Below are 24,420 nucleotides of genomic sequence, written 5' to 3' on the forward strand. Positions count from 1 at the left end.
AAAAAGGCACAAATAATCCACGTGTGATATTCCAGGGTTACATACTGTTGTCAAATTCAGTTATTAAACCCGTTTGGGCAAAAAAAAGAATTTAGTTGGCAGCCTTTGCTGCAGATCTCATTGTGAGATACAGTCTTTACATAGTGTGGTTCTATTCAGGTATTTAACCACCTCCGGACCGCCTAACGCAGATGTGCGGTCCGGAGGTGGCAGCCCTGCGCTCAACGACGCATATACGCGTCATCTCGCGAGGGCCGGGATTTCCTGTGAACGCGCGCACACAGGCGCGCGCGCTCACAGGAACGGAAGGTAAGCGAGTGGATCTCCAGCCTGCCAGCGGCGATCGCTCGCTGGCAGGCTGGAGATCCGAATTTTTTAACCCCTAACAGGTATATTAGACGCTGTTTTCATAACAGCGTCTAATATACCTCCTACCTGGTCCTCTGGTGGTCCCTTTTGTTAGGATCGACCACCAGAGGACTCAGGTAGGTCAGTACAGTCGCACCAAACACCACACTACACTACACCCCCCCCCCCCCGTCACTTATTAACCACTTATAAACCCCTGATCACCCATGATCACCCCATATAAACTCCCTGATCACCCACCTGTCATTGATCACCGCCCTGTCATTGATCACCCCCCTGTCAGGCTCCGTTCAAACGTCCGTATGATTTTTACGGATCCACGGATACATGGATCGGATCCGCAAAAAGCATACGGACGTCTGAATGGAGCCTTACAGGGGGGTGATCAATAACAGGCGGGTGATCACCCATATACACTCCCTGATCACCCCCCTGTCATTGATCACCCCTCTGTAAGGCTCCATTCAGACGTCCGCATGATTTTTACGGATCCATGGATACATGGATCGGATCCGCAAAACACATGCGGACGTCTGAATGGAGCCTTACAGGGGGTGATCAATGACAGGCGGGTGATCACCCATATACACTCCCTGATCACCCCCTGTCATTGATCACCCCCCTGTAAGGCTCCATTCAGACGTCGGCATGAGTTTTACGGATCCATGGATACATGGATCGGATCCACAAAACACATGCGGACGTCTGAATGGAGCCTTACAGGGGGGTTATCAATGACAGGGGGGTGATCAGGGAGTGTATATGGGTGATCACCCGCCTGTCATTGATCACCCCCTGTAAGGCTCCATTCAGACGTCCGCATGTGTTTTGCGGATCCGATCCATGTATCCATGGATCCGTAAAAAATCATGCGGATGTCTGAATGGAGCCTTACAGGAGGGGTGATCATTGACAGGGGGGTGATCACCCTGATCACCCCCTGTCATTGATCACCCCCCTGTAAGGCTCCATTCAGACGTCCGCATGTGTTTTGTGGATCCGATCCATGTATCCATGGATCCGTAAAAAATCATGCGGATGTCTGAATGGAGCCTTACAGGGGGGGTGATCATTGACAGGGGGGTGATCACCCTGATCAACCCCTGTCATTGATAACCCCCCTGTAAGGCTCCATTCAGACGTCCGCATGTGTTTTGTGGATCCGATCCATGTATCCATGGATCCGTAAAAAATCATGCGGATGTCTGAATGGAGCCTTACAGGGGGGGTGATCAGTGACAGGGGGGGTGATCACCCTGATCACCCCCTGTCATTGATAACCCCCCTGTAAGGCTCCATTCAGACGTCCGCATGTGTTTTGTGGATCCGATCCATGGATCCGTAAAAATCATGCGGATGTCTGAATGGAGCCTTACAGGGGGGGTGATCACCCTGATCACCCCCTGTCATTGATAACCCCCCTGTAAGGCTCCATTCAGACGTCCGCATGTGTTTTGCGGATCCGATCCATGGATCCATAAAAATTATACGGACGTCTGAATTAAGCCTTACAGGGGGGTGATCAATGACAGGGGGGTGATCAGGGAGTCTATATGGGTGATCACCCCCCTGTCATTGATCACCCCCTGTCATTGATCACCCCCCCCTGGTAAGGCTCCATTCAGACATTTTTTTTGGCACAAGTTAGCGGAAATTTTTTGTTTGTTTTTGTTTTTTCTTACAAAGTCTCATATTCTACTAACTTGTGTCAAAAAATAAAATCTCACATGGACGCACCATACCCCTCACGGAATCCAAATGCGTAAACATTTTTAGACATTTATATTCCAGACTTCTTCTCACGCTTTAGGGCCCCTAAAAAGCCAGGGCAGTATAAATACCCCACATGTGACCCCATTTCGGAAAGAAGACACCCCAAGGTATTCCGTGAGGGGCATATTGAGTCCATGAAAGATTGAAATTTTTGTCCTAAGTTAGCGGAAAGTGAGACTTTGTGAGAAAAAAAAAAAATCAATATCCGCTAACTTATGCAAAAAAAATAAAAATTCTAGGAACTCGCCATGCCCCTCATTGAATACCTTGGGGTGTCTTCTTTCCAAAGTGGGGTCACATGTGGGGTATTTATACTGCCCTGGCTTTTTAGGGGCCCGAAAGTGTGAGAAGAAGTCTGGGATCCAAATGTCTAAAAATGCCCTCCTAAAAGGAATTTGGGCCCCTTTGCGCATCTAGGCTGCAAAAAAGTGTCACACATGTGGTATCGCCGTACTCAGGAGAAGTTGGGGAATGTGTTTTGGGGTGTCATTTTACATATACCCATGCTGGGTGAGAAAAATATCTTGGTCAAATGCCAACTTTGTATAAAAAAATGGGAAAAGTTGTCTTTTGCCAAGATATTTCTCTCACCCAGCATGGGTATATGTAAAATGACCCCCCAAAACACATTGCCCAACTTCTCCTGAGTACGGCGATACCACATGTGTGACACTTTTTTGCAGCCAAGGTGGGCAAAGGGGCACATATTCCAAAGTGCACCTTTTGGATTTCGCAGGCCATTTTTTACACATTTTGATTGCAAGGTACTTCGTACACATTTGGGCCCCTAAATTGCCAGGGCAGTATAACTACGCCACAAGTGACCCCATTTTGGAAAGAAGACACCCCAAGGTATTCCGTGAGGGGCACGGCGAGTTCCTAGAATTTTTTATTTTTTGTCACAAGTTAGCGGAAAATGATGATTTTTCTTTTTTTTTCTTTTTTCCTTACAGTCTCATATTCCACTAACTTGCGACAAAAAATAAAAAATTCTAGGAACTCGCCATGCCCCTCACGGAATACCTTGGGGTGTCTTCTTTCCAAAATGGGGTCACTTGTGGCGTAGTTATACTGCCCTGGCAATTTAGGGGCCCAAATGTGTGAGAAGTACCTTGCAATCAAAATGTGTAAAAAATGGCCTGCAAAATCCAAAAGGTGCACTTTGGAATATGTGCCCCTTTGCCCACCTTGGCAGCAAAAAAGTGTGACACATCTGGTATCGCCGTACTCAGGAGAAGTTGGGGAATGTGTTTTGGGGTGTCATTTTACATATACCCATGCTGGATGAGAGAAATATCTTGGCAAAAGACAACTTTTCCCATTTTTTTATACAAAGTTGGCATTTGACCAAGATATTTTTCTCACCCAGCATGGGTATATGTAAAATGACACCCCAAAACACATTCCCCAACTTCTCCTGAGTACGGCGATACCAGATGTGTCACACTTTTTTTGCTGCCAAGGTGGGCAAAGGGGCACATATTCCAAAGTGCACCTTTTGGATTTCACCGGTCATTTTTTACACATTTTGATTGCAAAGTTCTTCTCACACATTTGGGCCCCTAAATTGCCAGGGCAGTATAACTACGCCACAAGTGACCCCATTTTGGAAAGAAGACACCCCAAGGTATTCTGTGAGGGGCATGGTGAGTTCCTAGAATTTTTTATTTTTTGTCGCAAGTTAGTGGAATATGAGACTTTGTAAGAAAAAATAAAAAAAATAAAATCATCATCATTTTCCGCTAACTTGTGACAAAAAATAAAAAGTTCTATGAACTCACTATGCCCATCAGCGAATACCTTAGGGTGTCTACTTTCCAAAATGGGGTCATTTGTGGGGGTTTTCTACTGTTTGGGCATTGTAGAACCTCAGGAATCATGACAGGTGCTCAGAAAGTCTGAGCTGTTTCAAAAAGCGGAAATTCACATTTTTGTACCATAGTTTGTAAATGCTATAACTTTTACCCAAACCATTTTTTTTTTTTGCCCAAACATTTTTTTTTTATCAAAGACATGTAGAACAATAAATTTGGCGAAAAATTTATATATGGATGTCGTTTTTTTTGCAAAATTTTACAGCTGAAAGTGAAAAATGTCATTTTTTTTGCAAAAAAATCGTTACATTTTGATTAATAACAAAAAAAGTAAAAATGTCAGCAGCAATAAAATACCACCAAATGAAAGCTCTATTAGTGAGAAGAAAAGGAGGTAAAATTCATTTGGGTGGTAAGTTGCATGACCGAGCGATAAACGGTGAAAGGAGTGTAGTGCCGAAGTGTAAAAAGTGCTCTGGTCATGAAGGGGGTTTCACCTAGCGGGGCTGAAGTGGTTAAAATACCGCCATTTGGTGCACAAATCTTTAATTGAGGCCTAGTGTGGGTCAGGTCGTGTGAGATACACCCTGTATATACAGGGCTTATATTCTTCTACTAATAAAACACCCTTTTTGGGGCAAAAAACTGTTGCGCCCTTACATCATCAAGACGTTTGAAATTCCCTTTAAATACAGTGGTGTTATTCAGTTATTTGAAATACAGCCATTTTTGGCAAACAAATTTATTGAGGCCTAGTCTGGTTCAGGGCGTGTGAAATACATCTGTACATCCTGTCGTTCTATTCTACTATAAAACACCCATTTAGGGCAAGATCCTAAATTAAGAGAAATATTAAGAGAGCGTCAAATAAGGGACGTGGCCCTGGTCGTGGTGCTGCTGGTGGAGCTCCTGTTGCAGGGAGAGGATGTGGTCGATCTGTGCCAGCTACACGCACAAGTGAAACCCCTTCCTCAGGTGCGAGTAGGCGACAGAACCTGCAGCGGTATTTGGTTGGGCCTAATGTGGCTCTATGAATGGTGAGGCCTGAACAAATACAGGCGATAGTAGATTAGGTTGCTTACAGTGGCTCCAGTTCCTTCACATTGTCTCCCACCCAGTCTCCTGCTGAAAGACCACAGTTGTCATCTGCAGCCGATGTCCATCAGTCTTTCACCTCACCCCCTTGCAAATCAGCCAAGCAGTCTGAGGCCCAAGTCGTGCAGCAGTCTCTTCTGCTTTTTGATGACTCTGTTAGCAGGGTAACCAGGGCCATCCACCTATCCCTGCCCCAGAAGTGGAAGAGATCCAACCACTTATGTTTCAAGAGGAGTACATGGGAGGACCATCGCAGCACGTCTCGGATGATGACAAAACACAGGTGCCAACTGCTAGGGCTTTCGAAAGTGTGCAGACCGACAAGGAGGGCAGGGGTGAAGACTGGGTGGAAGATGATGTGGAGGACAATGAGGTCCTCGACCCCACATGGAATCAAGGTCATGCGAGTGACCTATGTAGTTCAGAGGAAGAGGCAGTGGTCGCACAGAGCCACCATCACAGCAGAAGAGGGAGCAGGGTGCAAAAGCAGAGCGGCCGTCCTCTAGACCGTACGCCTGCTACTGCCCACAGCAGCAAGGGACAGAGCACACCAAAGCCTGCTCCAAGGAGTTCCCTGGCGTGGCAGTACTACAGACAATGTGCTGACGACAAGACACGAGTGGTTTGCACGCTGTGCAATCAGTTTGAAGCGAGGCATAAACGTTCTCAACCTGAGCACAACCTGCATGACCAGGTATTTAAGTGCAAAGCACGAGCTGCAGTGGAGTAGACACCTCAAAACCCAAGAAAGGTCTCTGGCTCCTCCTGCTTCCTCTTCTGCTGCAGTCTCTGCCTCTTCATCCACCTCTGGAGTGACAGTGCCACCTGCCACCCTGCGAACAGAGGATCTTCCAGCAACACCACCACCTGGGTCACCAAGCATCTCCACAATGTCCCACGGAAGCGTTCAGCTCTCCATCTCCCAAACGCTGGAGAGGAAGAGGAAGTAACCCCCTACCCACCCGCGATCACTAGCCCTGAATGCCAGCATTTCTAAATTACTGGCCTTTGAAATACTGTCATTCGGTCTGGTGGGGACTGATAGTTTTAAAGGCTTTATGGCGGTGGCTGTCCCACAGTACGTCGTGCCCAGCTGCCACTACTTTTCCTGGCGAGCCATCCCTTCCCTGCACAACCAAGTAGGGGACAAAATCAGGTGCGCACTGCGCAACGCCATCTGTGGCACTACGGATACGTGGACCAGTAAGCAAGGTCAGGGACGTTATATCTCCATAACAGTACACTGGGTAAATGCAGTGGCGGCTGGGCCTGAGGCGGATAGCAGTTTAAGGCATGTCCTTCCACCACCGAGGATTGCGCTTCAGTTTGCCTCCGGTTGCTTCCTCCTCCTACTCTAATTCCTAATCCTCTACCAGCTCCTCATCCGGTCAGCGTAACACCTTCACCACCAACTTTAGCACAGCCATGGGTAAACGACAGCAGGCAGTTTTAAAACGTATCTGTTTGGGGGACAAACCCCACACTGCGCAGGAGCTGTGGACAGGCCTTGAACAACAGACTGATGAGTGGTTGGTGCCAGTGAGCCTTAATCCCGGCCTGGTATTGTGCGATTATGGGCGAAATCTCATAGCAGTGGTACACTGCTATACCTAGTAGACCGAAAAAAAAAAAATTGTCAATTACATTTTCGGGTGAAATTCAACAATTTTTGGGTGTAATATACCCCACCTCTACCGAGTTGACAGCTTAATAAATTTAAATAATTTTTCTTTAACATTTTCCAGTGACAAACATTTTTTTTTCTGTCATAGACCCCCTCTCTACCAAGTAGACAGGTTAATACATTTCACAAATTTTTCTGTTACATTCTTGGGTTGACATTATACAATTTTAGACGTGAATAAACCCCTGCTCTGCATAGGTGACAGGGAATAAAATTTCAGAAATTCTTCTTTAATTGATGCGCGCCACCTCCTTTGATTCAATGCTTAAACTATAACAAGTTGTACCACATTTGCACTTCAATACTTTGTCCCACATTTCCCACGCTTTACTCTTTTGGCCCACATTTAGGCTTCTGTAATTTGTCCAAAATTTTCGTCTCAATTTTTTCCATAATTCCGCTTTACTCTTCTGGCCCACATTTGGGCTTCTGTAGTTTGTCCCACATTTGCAATTTCACATTTTTTACCACATTTCCGCTCTATCCCCCAAAAAATTTCTCTCACTTAAATTTGGTCTCTTTTTCTCACGCTCCCTCTCCGGTGTGGAACTCTGATTCGCCGATAACCGTGATCAACATGGAAGGCTCAGAAGAGAACATAGAAAGTTGATAGAGAACATATCCAAATGGATGGTGGATGTCACTGGGGAACCTCTACATAGGTGACAGGAACATAAATTAAAAAACATTGTCAGGTGAAATTTTTCAAATTTTGCCGGATAGAAACCTCTGCTCTGCATAGTTGACAGGGAATAAAATATAATAAATTCTTCAGTAATTAATGCGCACCACATCCTTTTATTCAATGCTTAAACTTTAAAAAGTTCTCACACTTTTATGCTTTAATAATTTGTCCCATAATTCAACTCTATAATTTTAAATTTGAAAAAATTACCGGTAATCCTCCTTTGGATGTGGTCTCTCTTTCTCACGCTCCCTCTCCGGCGTGGGACCCTGATTCCCCACCACCCGTGATCACCATGGTAGGCGCAGAAAAAAACATTGAAAGTTGATAGAGCAGACATTAAAATTGGATCGTGAACATCACGGGGACGTGCGACATGGTGGGGCAGTAAGTTTGCACACGCCTACACGAACTGACAGGGGTCAGCCCCTGCAACTTCTGGGTCTCCAAATTGGGCACATGGCCTGAGCTTGCCCTTTACCCTTTGGAGATGCTGGCCTGCCCAGCAACCAGTGTATTGTCTGAACGTGTGTTTAGCACGACTGCAGGAGGTTATCACAGGTTATATTTTCCAATGTTTTGGGGTGTACCCGAATTAAAAAAAATATAAATAAATTTAAAACCAAAAAGCAGTGTACAGTCGTGGCCAAAAGTTTTGAGAATGACACAAATATTAGTTTTCACAAAGTTTGCTGCTAAACTGCTTTTAGATCTTTGTTTCAGTTGTAGTGAAATATAATTACACGCACTTCATACGTTTCAAAGGCTTTTATCGACAATTACATGACATTTATGCAAAGAGTCAGTATTTGCAGTGTTGGCCCTTCTTTTTCAGGACCTCTGCAATTCGACTGGGCATGCTCTCAATCAACTTCTGGGCCAATTGCTGACTGATAGCAACCCATTCTTTCAAAATCACTTCTTTGAGTTTGTCAGAATTAGTGGGTTTTTGTTTGTCCACCCGCTCTCTTGAGGATTGACCACAAGTTCTCAATGGGATTAAGATCTGTGGAGTTTCCAGGCCATGGACCCAAAATGTCAACGTTTTGGTCCCCGAGCCACTTAGTTATCACTTTTGCCTTATGGCATGGCGCTCCATCGTGCTGGAAAATGCATTGTTCTTCACCAAACTGTTGTTGGCTTGTTGGAAGAAGTTGCTGTTGGAGGGTGTTTTGGTACCATTCTTTATTCATGGCTGTGTTTTTGGGTCAAATTGTGAGTGAGCCCACTCCCTTGGATGAGAAGCAACCCCACACATGAATGGTCTCAGGATGCTTTACTGTTGGGGGACAAGCCATTTTCCTGAGGCCCCAAACAATCGAAAAGAGGCTTCATCGGAGAATATGACTTTGCCCCAGTCCTCAGCAGTCCATTCACCATATTTTCTGCAGAAGATCAATCTGTCCCTGATGTTTTTTTTGGAGAGAAGTGGCTTCTATGCTGCCCTTCTTGACACCAGGCCATCTTCCAAAAGTCTTCGCCTCACTGTGCGTACAGATGCGCTCACACCTGCCTGCTGCCATTCCTGAGCAAGCTCTGCACTGGTGGCACTCCGATCCCGCAGCTGAATCCTCTTTAGGAGACGATCCTGGCGCTTGCTGGACTTTCTTGGATGCCCTGAAGCCATCTTAACAAGAATTGAACCTCTTTCCTTGAAGTTCTTGATGATCCTATAAATTGTTGATTGAGGTGCAATCTTAGTAGCCACAATATCCTTGCCTGTGAAGCCATTTTTATGCAACGCAATGATGGCTGCACGTGTTTCTTTGCAGGTCACCATGGATAACAATGGAAGAACAATGATTTTAAGCATCACCCTCCTTTTAACAGGTCAAGTCTGCCATTTTAACCCAATCAGCCTGACATAATGATCTCCAGCCTTGTGCTCGTCAACATTCTCACCTGAGTTAACAAGACGATTACTAAAATTATCTCAGCAGGTTCTTTAATGACAGCAATGAAATGCAGTGGAAAGGTTTTTTTGGGATTAAGTTAATTTTCATGGCAAAGAAGGACTATGCAATTCATCTGATCACTCTTCATAACATTCTGGAGTATATGCAAATTGCTATTCTAAAAACTTAAACAGCAACTTTTCCAATTTCCAATATTTATGTAATTCTCAAAACTTTTGGCCACGACTATAGGCTACCTCCTCCACCCCCTACTCCATATGGACCTCGTCCTTCTAGATCAAGTATTTTATGTTATTTGAACTCATTTCCTATCCACATTTGTTTGCAGAGCACTTGCCATGCTCTTAACCACATTTTGATGCCATTTGCAGCCCTCTAGCCCTTTCCATGACATTTTTACAGCCATTTTAGTGCTCAAAAGTTTGGGTCACCATTGACTTCAATGGGGTTCGGGGTCAAGTTCGGGTCCCAAAGTTCGGTCGAGCCCGAACATCCAGGTGTCCACTCAACTCTACTGGTTGTTAGGGACACGGCGATATCAAACATGTTTAGATTATTTTCTTTTCTTCATGTTTACCCAATTATACAGTAAATGTGCAGATATGGGAAAATGTTAGTTTTTTTTTTATTTTACACTTTTTTTTACTCAGACCCACTTGGTTCGTAAAGATCCAGTGGGTCTGATGGCTCTACAATACACTGCAGTACACTGTATAGTGTACTGCATTGTATTTTCATTCACCGTAAACCTGATCAGGCTTCTGCCTCTGGCAGGAGCCTGTCAGGCTTACATACTATGGCAAGCCTAGATGCCTATGTAAGGCGTCCAGTTACCATGGTAACCATTGGGACGCTGCCACAGCAGCGCCCGATGGGGGAGGGAGCTTGCTCCCTGTTGACCCCTTACATACAGCGGTCCCTACGGACCGAGACATGGAAGGGGTTAAATGGCCGACATCAGTGCCAGCACCGATGTCTGCCTTTACAGTAGATTGTCAGCTGTATGTTACAGCTGACAATCTACTACTATGATGACTGTATTGACAGTGTCTACTACTACGATGACTGTGTCACCGCAAGTATACTTGCGGTGACACTTTGATCTCATGACATACTGTGCACGTCATGATGAGGTAAATAACACCACATCATGACGTACACAGTACGTCATTATTCACTAAGGGGTTAATGCTCTGCCAGGCTTTTATTGTAGCTGTTTTCAGTTGGTTTATTTGTGGGCCTTTCGGTCTGAAGTTTAGTCTTTAACAAGTGAAATGCATGCTCTATTGGGTTCAGATCAGGTGAATGACTTGACCATTCAATAATATTCCACTTCTTTGCTTTAATAAACTCCTGGGTTGCTTTGGCTGCATCTGAGCACACAGTATGTCTCTGAAAACCCCAGAATTCACCCGGCTGCTTCTGTCCTGTGTCACATAATCAATAAACACTAGGGACCCAGTGCCACTGGCTGCCATGCATGCCCAAGCCATCACACTGCCTCCGCCGTGTTTTACAGATAATGATGTATGCTTTGGATCATGAGCTGTACCATGCCTTCACCATACTTTTTTCTTTCCATCATTCTGGCAAAGGTATACAAGCCATTCTGAGATTGTTTTCTCATGACATCTCGTACTTGATTTCAGGGGTAAATTTGGGTTGATGACCTTTACCTTTATATTATAAAAAAAAATCCCAAATTTTCAGAATTTTTTATTTTTTCTACTAAATTTGAATTTCTACGCATTAAAGGCAGATAAGGATACCTCATTAGATTTTTTTTTACTTAATATTCCCCATATATCTACTTTATGTTGGCATCATTTAAAAAAAAAAAAAAAAAAAAAATTTAGGACGTTAGAAGGCTTAGAATTTAAGAAGCAATTTTTCAAATTTTCTATAAAATTTTCAAAACCGACAATTTCAAGGAACAGTTCAGCTCTGAAGTCACTTTGAGGTCCTTACATTATAGAAACCACCCATAAATGACCCCATTTAACAAAGTACGCCCCTCAAATTGCTCAAAACTGGTTTTACAAACTATGTTAACTCTTTAGGTATTCCACAAGAAATTTCAGTTTTTGCACAGATTTTTAATTTTAGTTAAATTTTTCCTATAGCAATGGTTAGCAGCAAAACGAACCTCAATATTTATTACCCAGATTCTGAAGTTTACAGAAACACCTCATATGATCGTAACCTGCTGTATGGGCACACAACAGGGTACAGAAGGCAAGGAGCAATATATGGTTTTTGGAGTGTGTCATATTTGAAGGCACACTAAGGCACCCCTAGAGTAGAACCCCCCCAAAAGTGACTATTTTGGAAACTACACCCCTCAAAGAATGAGGTGTTTACTGACCACTTTTACCTCAGAGGCGTTTCATAATATTTAGAAACACATGGCTGTGAAAATGGCTCCCTGCCGTGCTAAACACACGTTCAGATAATACACTGGCTGCAGGGCAGGCCAGCACCTCCAAGGCGTAAAGGGCAAGCTCAGGCCATGTGCCCAATTTGGAAACCCAGAAGTTGAAGGGGGCAGACCAGTCATTCAGTCTGTGTAGGCGTGTGCACACATACTGCTCCAACATGTTTGTGAAATGCTGCCTCCTGCTAAGACGTTCCATATCAGCTGGTGGTGCTGGTTGTTGTGGCGTGCTGACAAAGCTTTTCCACATTTCGGCCATGCTAACCCTGCCTTCTGAGGTGCTGGTGGTGCCAAAGCTGCGTTTTCAGCCTTTCCTTCTCCTCTGCCTTCGCCTTGTGCTTCCACTGTGCCCCCGCTGTCAGGGGGGAATGCCACCAGTGCGCGCTTGTACTCGCGCATCTTACGATCAAGCTCCTGTGACTGAATTAAGGAATACAGGTCTCGCATGGAGGCCCAGTCATTGGTGGTGAAGTAGTGCTGTTCCGCCGAGCGACTCACCCGTGCGTGCTGCAAATGAAACTCCACTATCGCCTGCTGCTGCTCGCACAGTCTGGCCAGAATGTGCAAGGTGGAGTTCCACCTTGTGGGCACGTTGCATATGCGGCGGTGAGCCAGAAGGCCGAAGTTACTCTGCAACGCTGACAGGCGAGCAGCAGCAGGATGAGAACGTTGAAAGCGCACAAAGACGGCCCACACTTTCTGCAGCAGCTCTGACATATCGGGGTAATTTTTAAGAAACCTCTGCACCACCAAATTCAGCACATGTGCCAGTGAAGGGATGTGCGTCAAACCAGCTAGTCCCAGAGCTGCTACGAGATTTTGACCATTATCGCACACCACCAGGCCGGGCTTGAGGCTCACTGGCACCAACCACTCATCGGTCTGTTGTTCCATGCCCGTCTACAGCTCCTGCTCAGTGTGGGGTTTGTCCCCCAAACAGATGTTTTAAAACTGCATGCTGTCGTTTACTTGTGGCTGTGCTGAAGTTGGTGGTAAAGGTGTTACGCTGACCGGATGAGGAGGCAGTAGAGGAGGAGGAACCAACAGGAGGCAAACTGAAGCGCTCTGCAACCCTCGGTGGTGGAAGGACATGCACCAAACTGCTATCCGCCTCAGGCCCAGCCTCCACTGCATTTACCCTGTGTGCCGTTATGGAGATCTAACGTCCCTGACCTTGCTTACTGGTCCACGTATCCGTCGTTAGGTGGACGTTGCCACAGATGGCGTTGCGCAGTGCACACGTGATTTTGTCCCCCACTTGGTTGTGCAGGAAAGGGATGGCTCTCCTGGAAAATTACTGGTGGCTGGGCACGACGTACTGTGGGACAGCCACCGCCATAAGGCTTTTAAAACTCTGTCTCCGCCATGACAGCATTTCAAAGGCCAGTAATTTTGAAATGCTGGCATTCAGGGCCAGGGATCGCGGGTGGGTAGGGGGGTACTTTCTCTTCCGCTCCAGTGTTTGGGAGATGGAGAGCTGAATGCTTCCGTGGGACATTGTGGAGATGCCTGGTGACCCAGGTGGTGGTGTTGCTGGCAGATCCTCTGTTTGCAGGGTGGCAGGTGCCACTGTCACTCCAGATGGTGAGAAAGAGGCCAAGACTGCAGTAGAAGAGGAAGCAGGAGGAGCCAGAGACCTTTCTTGGGTTTTGAGGTGTCTACTCCACTGCAGCTCGTGCTTTGCACTTAGATGCCTGGTCATGCAGGTTGTGCTCAGGTTGAGAACGTTTATGCCTCGCTTCAGGCTCTGATTGCACAGAGTGCAAACCACTCGTGTCTTGTTATCAGCACATTGTCTGAAGAACTGCCACGCCAGGGAACTCCTTGGAGCTGGCTTTGGTGTGCTCGGTCCCTTGCTGCTGTGGGCAGTAGCAGGCGTACTGTCTAGGGGACGGCGCTCCGCTTTTGCACCCTGCTCCCTCTTCTGCTGTGTTGGAGGCTCTGTGCGACCACCGCCTCTTCTTCCGAACTACACAGGTCACTCGCATGACCTTGATTCCATGTGGGGTCGAGGACCTCATCATCCTCCACATCATCTTCCACCCAGTCTTCATCCCTGCCCTCCTTGTTGATCTGCACACTGCAGAAAGCCACAGCAGTTGGCACCTGTGTTTCGTCATCATCCGAGATGTGCTGCGGTGGTCCTCCCATGTACTCATCCTGAAACATAAGTGGTTGGGCATCGGTGCACTTCTCCACTTCTGGGGCAGGGCTATGTGGATGGCCCTGGGAAACCCTTCTAGCAGAGTCATCAAAAAGCAGAAGAGAATGCAGCATGACTTGGGGCTCAGACTGCTTGGCTGATTTGCAAGGGGGTGAGGCGAAAGACTGATGGACATCGGCTGCAGGTGCCAACTCTGATCTTTCAGCAGGAGACTGGGTGGAAGACAATGTGAAGGAACTGGAGGCACTGTCCGCAACCCAATCTACTATCGCCTGTACTTGTTCTGGCCTCACCATTCGTAGAGCCGCATTATGCCCAACCAAAAAACGCTGAAGGTTCTGTCGCCTACTCGCACCTGAGGAAGGTGTTTCACTGTGTATCTGGCACAGATCGACCACGTGCTCTCCCTGCAACAGGAGCTCCACCAGCAGCATCACGACCGGGGCCACGTCCCTTATTCAACGCTCTCCTCATTCTCTGCAAATTTTGTATTTTTCCCAAAATGCGCGTTTTTTTTTATAACAGAAGAGGACAGCAGTATCTAACGCTTGTATTTCACACTGACAGATGCAGCAAGGACTTTAAATATTAGTATTTTGCCCAAAAAGGGTGTTTTTTAAAACCCAGAAAATTATTGCAGTATTTCAAGCTTAAATTGCCCACTGACAAATGCTGCATAGGCCCCAGATGGAGGGTATTGTCAAAAATGGGTGCTTTTTTAAACACAGAAAATTAGTGCAGTATTTCAAGCTTGTATTTAACAATGACAATTGCTGCAAAGGCCACAGATGTACGGTCTTGCCAAAATGGGTGATTTTTTTAAACCCAGAATATAATTGCAGTACTTCAAGCTTCTATTTGAAAATGCACATGTGCTGTTGCACAGAACTTGCATAAAATGGCCGCCGCCGCCCACCTAACTAACAGATGGATAAAATAAATTTTTCGGTGATACTGGGCTCAGGGCAGGGTAAAAAGATTGTGCACCTACAAAACAAAATCTAGGTAGATCGCTGAGTTAACAAGCACTTCAGATTAAAGATTCTGTCCTATTCTCTCCCTCACAGCAGAAGCATCCTATACCTACACTAATCAGAGCAGAGTGACATGCAGAGCTACGTGATTCCAGCTTATATAGAGGCTGGGACACATGCTGCACTGGCCAATCACAGCTATGCCATTAGTAGGCATGGCTGTGATGGCTTCTAAGGGCACACAAGCTAAACGCTTGTTGATAGGCTGCAGAGCAGCCTATCAAAAATCGCCATTAAATCGCCCAACGAACCCGAACTTTTACTGAAAAGTTCGGGTTCGGGTCCGCAGTCCAAAAATCCTAAAGTTTGGGTTTTCTCAACCCTATGAATAACTTCATAAACTAATTTGTACTGTAAAAAAACATTTCCCGAACTCAGGTTCAGTTCCAAGATCCGGGAAATGTTTTTTTTACAGTAGAAATTAATTTATGAAGTTATTGTGCGAAGTCTCATCGGAGCCAGTACGTTATAATATTGTACAGAGCTCCTGCTCCGTACAGTAATGGAACGAAGTTTTATGCGAATCGACTTCGGATGTTTCATCCGAAGTAGATTTACTCATCCCTAGAAATAATGAAGGAATTGCCCACACCTGCCCATGAAACAGCCTTTGAGTCAATTGTCCAATTACTATTGGTCCCTTTAAAAACTGTGCCACGTGTAAAGGAGCTGAAACTGTTAAACCCTTCATCTAATTTTAATGTGGATATCCTCAAATGAAAGCTAAAAGTCTGGACTATGTCCATTATATAACTATAACTGGAATATGTTTTAGTAAACAGGTAATAAAAACAAAATTTGTATCCGTGTCCAAATATTTATGGACCTATGCCTGAGACCAGCAGAATTGGTCTCTCCGCGTGGCATCATTGTAGCATCCTGCTACAACGATCCATGGCAGTGTAAATTGTAAATGCCGGGGAGAGCTCTTCTTGATGTGAGACTAACTGTGATTCTGCAAGCTATAAATTAACCCCTTCCTGTCCTGACTGGAAGGGGTTAATTCACTTTATTCATTAAAAATATAAATAAAAAGTAAATACATTTAAATTAAAAAACAATATAAAATTTACAAGTGACAAAGAACATAACATTGATATTTATTATTTTTAGCATAAGTATAGCAGACTGCATACACACACTTTCCCCCTTATTCGTTAATAAAAAAAAAATATATATATAGGTTATTCCATCATGAAATACTAGCAATAGTATAGACTGTGTGTGCGCGTGTGTGTAAAATATACAAAAACGTACACTTTTTTCCTTTTTGCTTTCTTAAAATAAAATTAAATAAAATCTCTAGAAATGTTTTGTCTTGAAATCTTTTGGAAGAGAAAAAATAAAAAATGAGGAAAAACTAATATTTTCCCATAATTTTCAGTTTGTCCTTTAATATTTTTTAATTATATCTGTCATCAAATGGCACAAAAGAAAGATCTAAGGGTGGGTTCACATCATGTTATGAACCTTCCATCAGAGGTATACACAATGAGGATTCCTGACATATACCTGTGAAAGAAGGCTGTAACTAGTGTTAAGCGAAGTGCTTCATCCGAAGTCGCTTCGTTCAAAACCTCAGAATAAGGGTCCATTCACACGTCCGTAAGTGTTCTGCAGAGCCGCAATTTGCAGACCTGCAAAACACAGACACTGGCAATGTGCATTCCGCAATTTGCGGACCGCACATCGCCGGCACTATAATAGAAAATGCCTAATCTTGTGCACAATTGCAGACAAGAATAGGACATGTTCTATTTTTTTGCGGAAACGGAAGTGCGGATCCACAAATGCGGACAGCACATTCCGGCCCCATTGAAAATGAATGGGTCTGAACCCGTTGCGCAAAATTGCGGGAACGGATGCGGACCGATTTTGCAGACGTGTGAATGGACCCTAATACTGTACGGAGATTAGAATGTATGGGCTCCGATGAGCTAAAGTTAGTTATTCATGAAGTCGCGTGTGACTTCGTTGAATAACTTCAATAGTTGATTTTTAAAGTGGAAAACCTAAATCTTGAAACTGAATTCGGCTTTGGTTCCGAGGTATTAGTCATACAAATGTCAAATAGAAACGTAGACATATGTACCTCAACTTCTGACAGCACTGCATCCATGTCACAGGTCCAATTTGTTTTTGAAGTCTTCAGCTCAAGACTTGAGCCAATCAATATGCACAGACAAAACCGAAAAATATAAATAAAAAAATAAAAAACACAAGAAATGCGTCTTTTTAGATCACATAAAAAGTTCACTTTAAAATAATACACATAATATACAATAGATGTAATGCACACATTCTAATTCAATAATAATCTTTGGTCTGAAACCTAACAAGGTACGTTTGAAGGCATTTTTGGAAGTGTTCGACCATTTGTTTGAAAACTTGCATTTTTAGTTTAGGTTTTTTACGTAGAGTGGCTTGCCACCCTTTAGGAGCACCCAGTGGCAGCTGCCTGTGCATTTTATAAGAAAGTAGTTAAGTTTTAAAGGGGTTTGTCTGACATAATTAACTCATGAATGGCAGGCAGCAGTGAGTTATGAAAAAAAAAAAAAAAAAAAATACTAACCTTTCGAAACGCCCTCTATTTTCAGCACCTCGGTTCCCAGGTCACTCACTAGCTTCAGTGATCATGTGTGCAAAAATGCTTCCGGTCTGGCAGGGACCACAGGGAGCTGCAGAACTGGAATGGAGGGCGTTTTTGAAAGGTGAGGGAGGGGTTTTTAAATATTTTATTTTATTTTCAAACAGATATACCCTATAAGGTTATATAGGAAATGTCTTGTCTGGCCTGGTCTATGGACATCACAGGAAACAGTTTAAAGCTACATTCACACGACAATAAAAAACGGAAGTGTTAAGAAACTTTTTTTTAAATGGCAGTCACACGTCTGGTTAAAAAACAATTGTAGTCTATGAGGTTATGCACACAGCAGTTTTTTTTGACTGCCAGTGAAAAACAGACATAAAAAAATATGGTTTTCACTGACCGACACACCCCATAAAATTGAAGGGGACAGTTATTAACGTCAATTTCTTAGAAAGGCATCAGTGAAAAAAAAGACAGACAGTTTAGCCATTTGTATGCTGGATTCGTCTCTCCGGTGTCATTCGGAAAAACTGATCCGGCATAAATTTTTTTCAAATTTTTTGCGGACTGAGCAAGCGCAGACCGCAATGCCGGATCCGTTTTACCGGAACACTTGGCATTAATGCATGTCAATGGGAAAAATGCCGGCAAGTGTTCTGGAATTTTGGACGGATATAAAACAGCAGCATGCTGTGGTATTATCTCAGTCCTTAAAAGTCAAAAAGACTGAACTGAAGACGTCCTGATCAATCCTGAACGGATTACTCTCCATTCAGAATGCATGGGGATAAAACTGATCAGTTCTTTTCCGGTATTGAGCCCCTATGACGGAACTCTATGCCGGAAAAAAATAACGCTAGCGTAAAAAGTGCCCTAAAAGATGGGCGAGGACAGTCCATACATTACATGAAGGAACACTCATTTGAATAGCCATGTGCAATGTTACAAATGTTTGAAAACAAGTGGTCTCCCCTGTGGGGTCTAAGAAGCTGGACCAGCAGGCATCACGACTTCCATTTTAGGAAGGAGTTGTCTTTAATTTTCACAATAAAATTTACATACAATTTAGAGTCTTTGAAGGGGTTTTTGTTGATGGCGTATCCTAAGGATAGATCATCAATATCTGATCACTGGGAGCTCGATTCCAGGCATCCAGGACGTTCAGCAGTTAGAAGAGGCAATAGCGCTCCTGTCAGCCTCCTCACAGTTTACCAAGCGCAGTGCTGTACATCATATTGCAGCTGTGCTTGGTATTGCAGCTAAACACCATTCACTTACATGGACTGAGCCGCGCCTAGGCCATGTGACAGATGACTGTGATGTCCCTGGCCTAGAAAGAGGCTGCAGCCTCTTCAAAAAGCTGATCGGTTGGGGTCTGGAAGTCAGACCCTCACCAATCAGATATTGATGACCTATCCTGAGGATAGATCATCAATATCAAAATCTTGGATGACCCCTTTCATGGTATGGCTGTAAACATCCTGACACAGAATACAGGTAACATTATTTATGCCACACGTGAACAAGTGCAAAATGTAAGATGTAAAAAATGTTTTTGTAGAACTGGTGCTTTTTTTATTCCCCCCCATACATAGTCAAAAAAAGTGAATCAAATTATATGTACCCCAAAATGGTGCCACTGAAAAATACAATTAGTCACACAAAAAACAAGCACTCAAAGGAAACATTAAGGCTGGGTTCACACCTGAGCGTTTTACAGCGCGTTTCATACACGCTGTAAAACGCTCAACAAGGAGAAACCAATGCTTCCCTATCGGCATGGTTCTCACCTGGGCGTTTTACAGCACGTACGATCGCGCTGTAAAACGCCCGACGCCCCAAGAAGTACATGAGCTTCTTTGGGGAGTCTTGTCGCGTCTTCCCGTACATAGACTTTTGGGAACACGCGACAATGGGCGTTCGCTTGTCTCTGTATGCGCGATTGCAAACGCCGGTACAATCGCGCATACAGAGCGCTCCATCGCGAACGCTCAGGTGTGAACCCAGCGTAAAAGGGGTTATCCAGTAAAAGAAATGGAGGAGCCATCCTCATGATAGGTCATCTAATACTGATCAGGGAAGGCCCAACACCCTTCCAATCAGCTGCTGTGAATTGAGCCGTTTAGTTCCAGGCCGAAGAAACTACAAAACAGCTTATTGTCAGAGGTGCAGGGTCTTTAAAAATATGATAAAGTCTACATTGCTGCTCCATCTATCCAATATGGGAAAGAACACACAACCGCCATGTGCCAAATGTACAGCATTGGCTTTTCATGGAGAGTTTTGCAATTCAACTAAAATAACAGCTGTCCCAAACAAAAGAAAAGAAATGTCAAATGACACTATATGCATTTTATATATAGGGAGAATATATTCTATATTACATTATTCCAGGCACTGAGAAAAGCAGAAGCACAGGCTCTTTTATAATTTAAGCATCCAGAACAATACAATTTATGCTTTCATTTTCTGCAGATGATACATAAAATTGACAACCACATAAGATTTCTGACCTTGATTTCATGGATAAAAGAATGCTGATGTGATTGTTTGCGGCACTGGACTTGCTCATAATTGCTATGATATGGTTGATTTGCACAGGAGTAATGTTCATTCCATTATGTACAAACTGTAGGGAGAGGAAGGAAAGAAAAAGATACTCAAACATTTTACACAGCGACTGGATGGTGACTTGCTGGAATTTTTAACAGAGAATTACATTTTTTGTGTGCAACAGAATGCTCTAAACCAGGGCTTCTCAAACTTTTGGACATGGGCTTCACCAGCCAATCCATGGTGATCTATCTATAAAAATGGATAAAAGCAACATCTAATAATGAACCAAAAAGTCAGCAGGAAACAGTAGGGGAATGAGACTAACCCTACACTTGCACCAAAATTTTTTGGGGGTCTGGTGGCCGCACTGTCACATAGTTCTATTTCAGGGGCTCTGAAAAAATGTGCGACTATTACACACGGGTGATACAAAGTGAATGGGGAAGGAATGAGTGCTAACACATTCGTTCCTCCCCCATTAGTTCTGTTGATTATCGGTAGCACATTCCGATTACACAGAGATGTGCTGCCCATACCTCCCAACTTCTGAAAAGCCCAAGTGGGGAAAATAGCAGATTTGCATTACGCACTCCAGGGTGATTTTTTTGGTACCTAATGCCTATCTGTACACTCCAAATTCTGCCCAGTCTCCTTAGTGCCCTCACATGGTCATTACCAGTTTGTACCCCTCACACAGTAGTTATTCCTCCCTTACGGTAGTGCCCGCCTTGGTTGAAATTGTGTCTTTTTTCAACCGTATTAACTATGTAGCTTAATAAAATAAATGAAAAAACAGTAATACTCACCTGGCCTTGTTCTCCTGATGGGAGCGCCAAATGTGCTCCCCAAGATACGATGTGGTCACACATGCCGAATCCCCGACCTGCACGCTCTTCCCACACAGCTCAGCAAGGGAAATGTGTCACTGCATCGTACCTGCTGGGGAGCGTAGGCCAGTGGATAGTGATGCTGGGAGTTGACGGCTCCCTGCTTCACCCATGAGACATACCCAAGTCGCCCTGGCACTGTACGACAGCCACCGAAATCTGGGACTGTCCCGCTAGATTTGGATGTATGGTGCTGCCTATAACTGGACAACTATGAACATTTGTTTCCAATAACTGGCCAGAAAATCATGCAGTGTCCGCTCATTTTTGAATCTGAGCTTTCCTTCACTGCAGAGGACGACACTTATTGGTTATTACCACCTCTTGTCTCTCGGCTATAGGTTATATCTGTGTGACAGGTGCCATGTTATATTTAGTACTAGTGAGGAAGGTGCTCATCAGTTAAACTTTTAAAGACCATAATAATCCCTTGATATATATGTATAGTTTTGTGTAAACGGGGAGACTTTGGTAACAATTACAGTTGGCGTGGGTATTTATTTTATTTGTATTTTATTATATTTATAATTTTTTTACATTTATATTTGACACAATATGGGCATGGGCGTTTTTTTCTTTGTTATATTTTTCAAATTTATTTTTGGCACATAGTACATCCCTCGAGAGGTGATAATGGTGATTGTTTTGGTTAGAATTGGTGTTTTTATTTCTTACATTTATTTTTTTAAACATAATATGTCTCCCAAGAGGCAGTAATGGTAACTTTCAGTTGGTGTGGGCGGTTTTATTTTATTAGTTTTTTTTTAACTTAATTTTTGGCACCTATTATATGTTATGTCAAAGACCTCCGGAACGCACATTTTTCACTGTAACTGGGGCATCTAAGGGAAAACCAGTGACAGGTGAGAACAGCCCTCTGTGGGGACATCGCACACAGGTAGAGCTGATCATTGTCTAAGATCCTGCAGCTCCGCTCTGCCTGAGACAGTTGGCGATCACGTGATTGCCGGGTACAGAAGAGGAAGCAGCATAGCCTCTTCGTCTAATCACTGCATGGTGCTAATTGACCCAATCTGCTAAAGTGCAGGAGCAGTAATACAGAGCTGTACTGCGCTGCTCTCAGAAATACAGCTGATTGCCCAGGCAGAAGATCAGCTGTGTTTCTGTCCAGGAAGACGGGGGCCACAAACTGTGGCTCAGGGGCTGTGCACCCCTGCCCTAGACAGACCCTGCCTAAAGCTGGGCACAGATGAGCCAGTTCAATGTAAGAAACTCTGTGTGTGCCAGTGTAAGTTCGGTTTCTGACCCCTGGTCTTCTGACAGAATCGCACAGCCTTATATATATTTACAAGGCTGTGTGTCCTTGTTAGGCCTGAAATCTATTGAATTACACTGACATAATGCTGTCAGTGTAATTTAATGGATTACAGGTTTCACAGGGACACACAGTCTTATAAATCATGACATTGCTGAGTGACCTAGTCAAAAGAGCAAAGTTCAGAACGGGAACCTACACTGACCCAGACAGAGTTTGTCTGCATCTGGCCTAAGACGGAATAGCCCCCCCGACAAAAGAGATTCTCTAAGAGGAACCTATTCTGAAAACATCTGCTATATGTGTAAGCTAAACATGTGACATAATCTTGTAGCCCATCCTACATCTCAGGGCATCCTGTTGTACTTGGACTTATTATGTTCTTGGTGTGGTGGTGGTACTGTACCAGGGACATCCTCGAGTTTATCAGGCTAGGTCCCTGTTCTAGAATTGCACTCGTCAGGGCGGCAATTTCGTCTTAGGCAGTCATAACAAGTGTTAGGCTAGTTTCACACTAGCTGTAAGATCCGGCTTTGCCGGTCAGAACCTGAATGTCTGTCTGCTAGCCCTTTTAACTACAATGGGATGCAGCCAAAATCCGGCGGCAACCTTGCAAATATGCTGAGAATTGGCCGGACAAGATTATTTGGCTCAGGAAGATTATTTGGCTCAGGACATTAGGGAAGCTCAAAAAAAGACCTGCTCGTTCAGTTATGATTCTACAATGAAGCACAGCCATTATGCAAATTCTTTGAAAACTTGCTTTAAAGAGATGTAATGGGACTTCTGACATGTGAGCTCATCCTTAAAAGGAAACCTGTCATCAACTTTATGCTGACCGTACTGAGGGCAGCATATAAGAGTGACAGAAATACTGATTTCAGCGGTGTGTCACACATCAGCTAAAAGTAAGTGGTTGCCGAGAACCAGCATCATAATCATTGCAACACAGGCCTTGAAAGGAGTCAAATCTACCTGAGAAGAGTCATTGCTATTCATAAATTCCTGCTCTCCTGCTGATGATTTACAGTCTTCTTACTAGTTTTCTCCCTTTCTGTCTAGGAGAGAACTGCCAATCATCAGCAGATGGGCGGGATAGCAGGAGATTATGAATAATCATGACTCTTCTCAGGTAGATTTTACTCTTTTCAAGGTCTGTGTTGCAATGATTAAGATGCTGTTTCTCAGAAACCACTTACTTTTAGCTGATGTGTGACACACCGCTGACATCAGCATTTCTGCCACCACTTTATACTGCCCTCAGTACGGTCAGCAGAAAGTTGATGACCAGTTCCCTTTAAGACGTGCCACTTGTGGACAGGTCATTCTTGAAATAAGTCACTGGCTGCAGGGGTTTACGTGACCCCAATCTGTGCAGTAAGGTGACAGTTGGAGACTGGAAGTCTAGTGAAGAAGGCCTCGGAGCAGAAACACAGCGGCAGGGACCAGGTGTATGGATTTTTTCACAGGTTCTAATGTTTGAGAGTTTAAAAGTAAGAAAAAAAGAAAAACTATATAAACAACTTAAAGGATTCTATAGCAGGATCTGTTCCATAGGACTGGTGCATAGCAAAATGTAATGGCAATATTCAAAAAGTTTAAAATGTGAGCTTGGAAAATATTTGAAGGTTTTCTTAGGGATGGTATCTTGGTGTGTTTCAATAATAATGTTCATGAGGGATCGTCAAACTTATCTGATCACAAGGTATGTTATTGTCTTGACCTGGGTAAGGATGAGGATGTTGTTTATCTAGACTTTTCAAAGGCATTTGGTGCTGTGCTAAGTAAGAGCTTTGTAGATAAAAGAATGAGTAACAATCATACGGATAAACGCTCCTTTTCTGCTAAGCCTCACCACCTGAGAAAAAAAATAAATTGTAGAAACCCTAGATGCGCCAAATTGTGCCATTTCAGGCATTTTTTTTTTTTTACAACGCCCATATGCCGCACAAGTCCCCAAATCTTTATCATCTCTGCAGCAGTTACTGGGGTCCACCCCTCCCATGTGCCTGTTGTAGTCCAGGAGACAAACTGGTTTGGGGATAGTGGTTGTGGTACCTCGTACAAAAGCAGGGGAGCTGGCGTTAGTGTGAATAGTGGTCAGTACAAGGACATCCCTCTTGTCCTTGTACTTAACTAC

At 44.1% G+C, this 24,420-nt stretch overlaps 1 protein-coding gene across 1 annotated transcript in view; it reads right to left on the minus strand.

Moving 5' to 3' along the window:
- TOPAZ1 (testis and ovary specific TOPAZ 1) overlaps nt 1–24,420 on the minus strand; it is a 174,919-nt gene that overhangs the window by 71,690 nt on the left and 78,809 nt on the right. Inside the window, exons 6-7 of the mRNA XM_044295534.1 lie at nt 20,075–20,190; nt 17,061–17,127 (exon numbers count right to left, since the gene is read on the minus strand). Of these exons, the coding sequence (XP_044151469.1) occupies nt 17,061–17,127; nt 20,075–20,190 (183 nt within the window). The remainder of the gene's footprint in view (nt 1–17,060; nt 17,128–20,074; nt 20,191–24,420) is intronic.

Source organism: Bufo gargarizans, chromosome 5 (genome assembly GCF_014858855.1).
Source record: "Bufo gargarizans isolate SCDJY-AF-19 chromosome 5, ASM1485885v1, whole genome shotgun sequence".
Classification (NCBI taxonomy): Eukaryota; Metazoa; Chordata; class Amphibia; order Anura; family Bufonidae; genus Bufo; species Bufo gargarizans.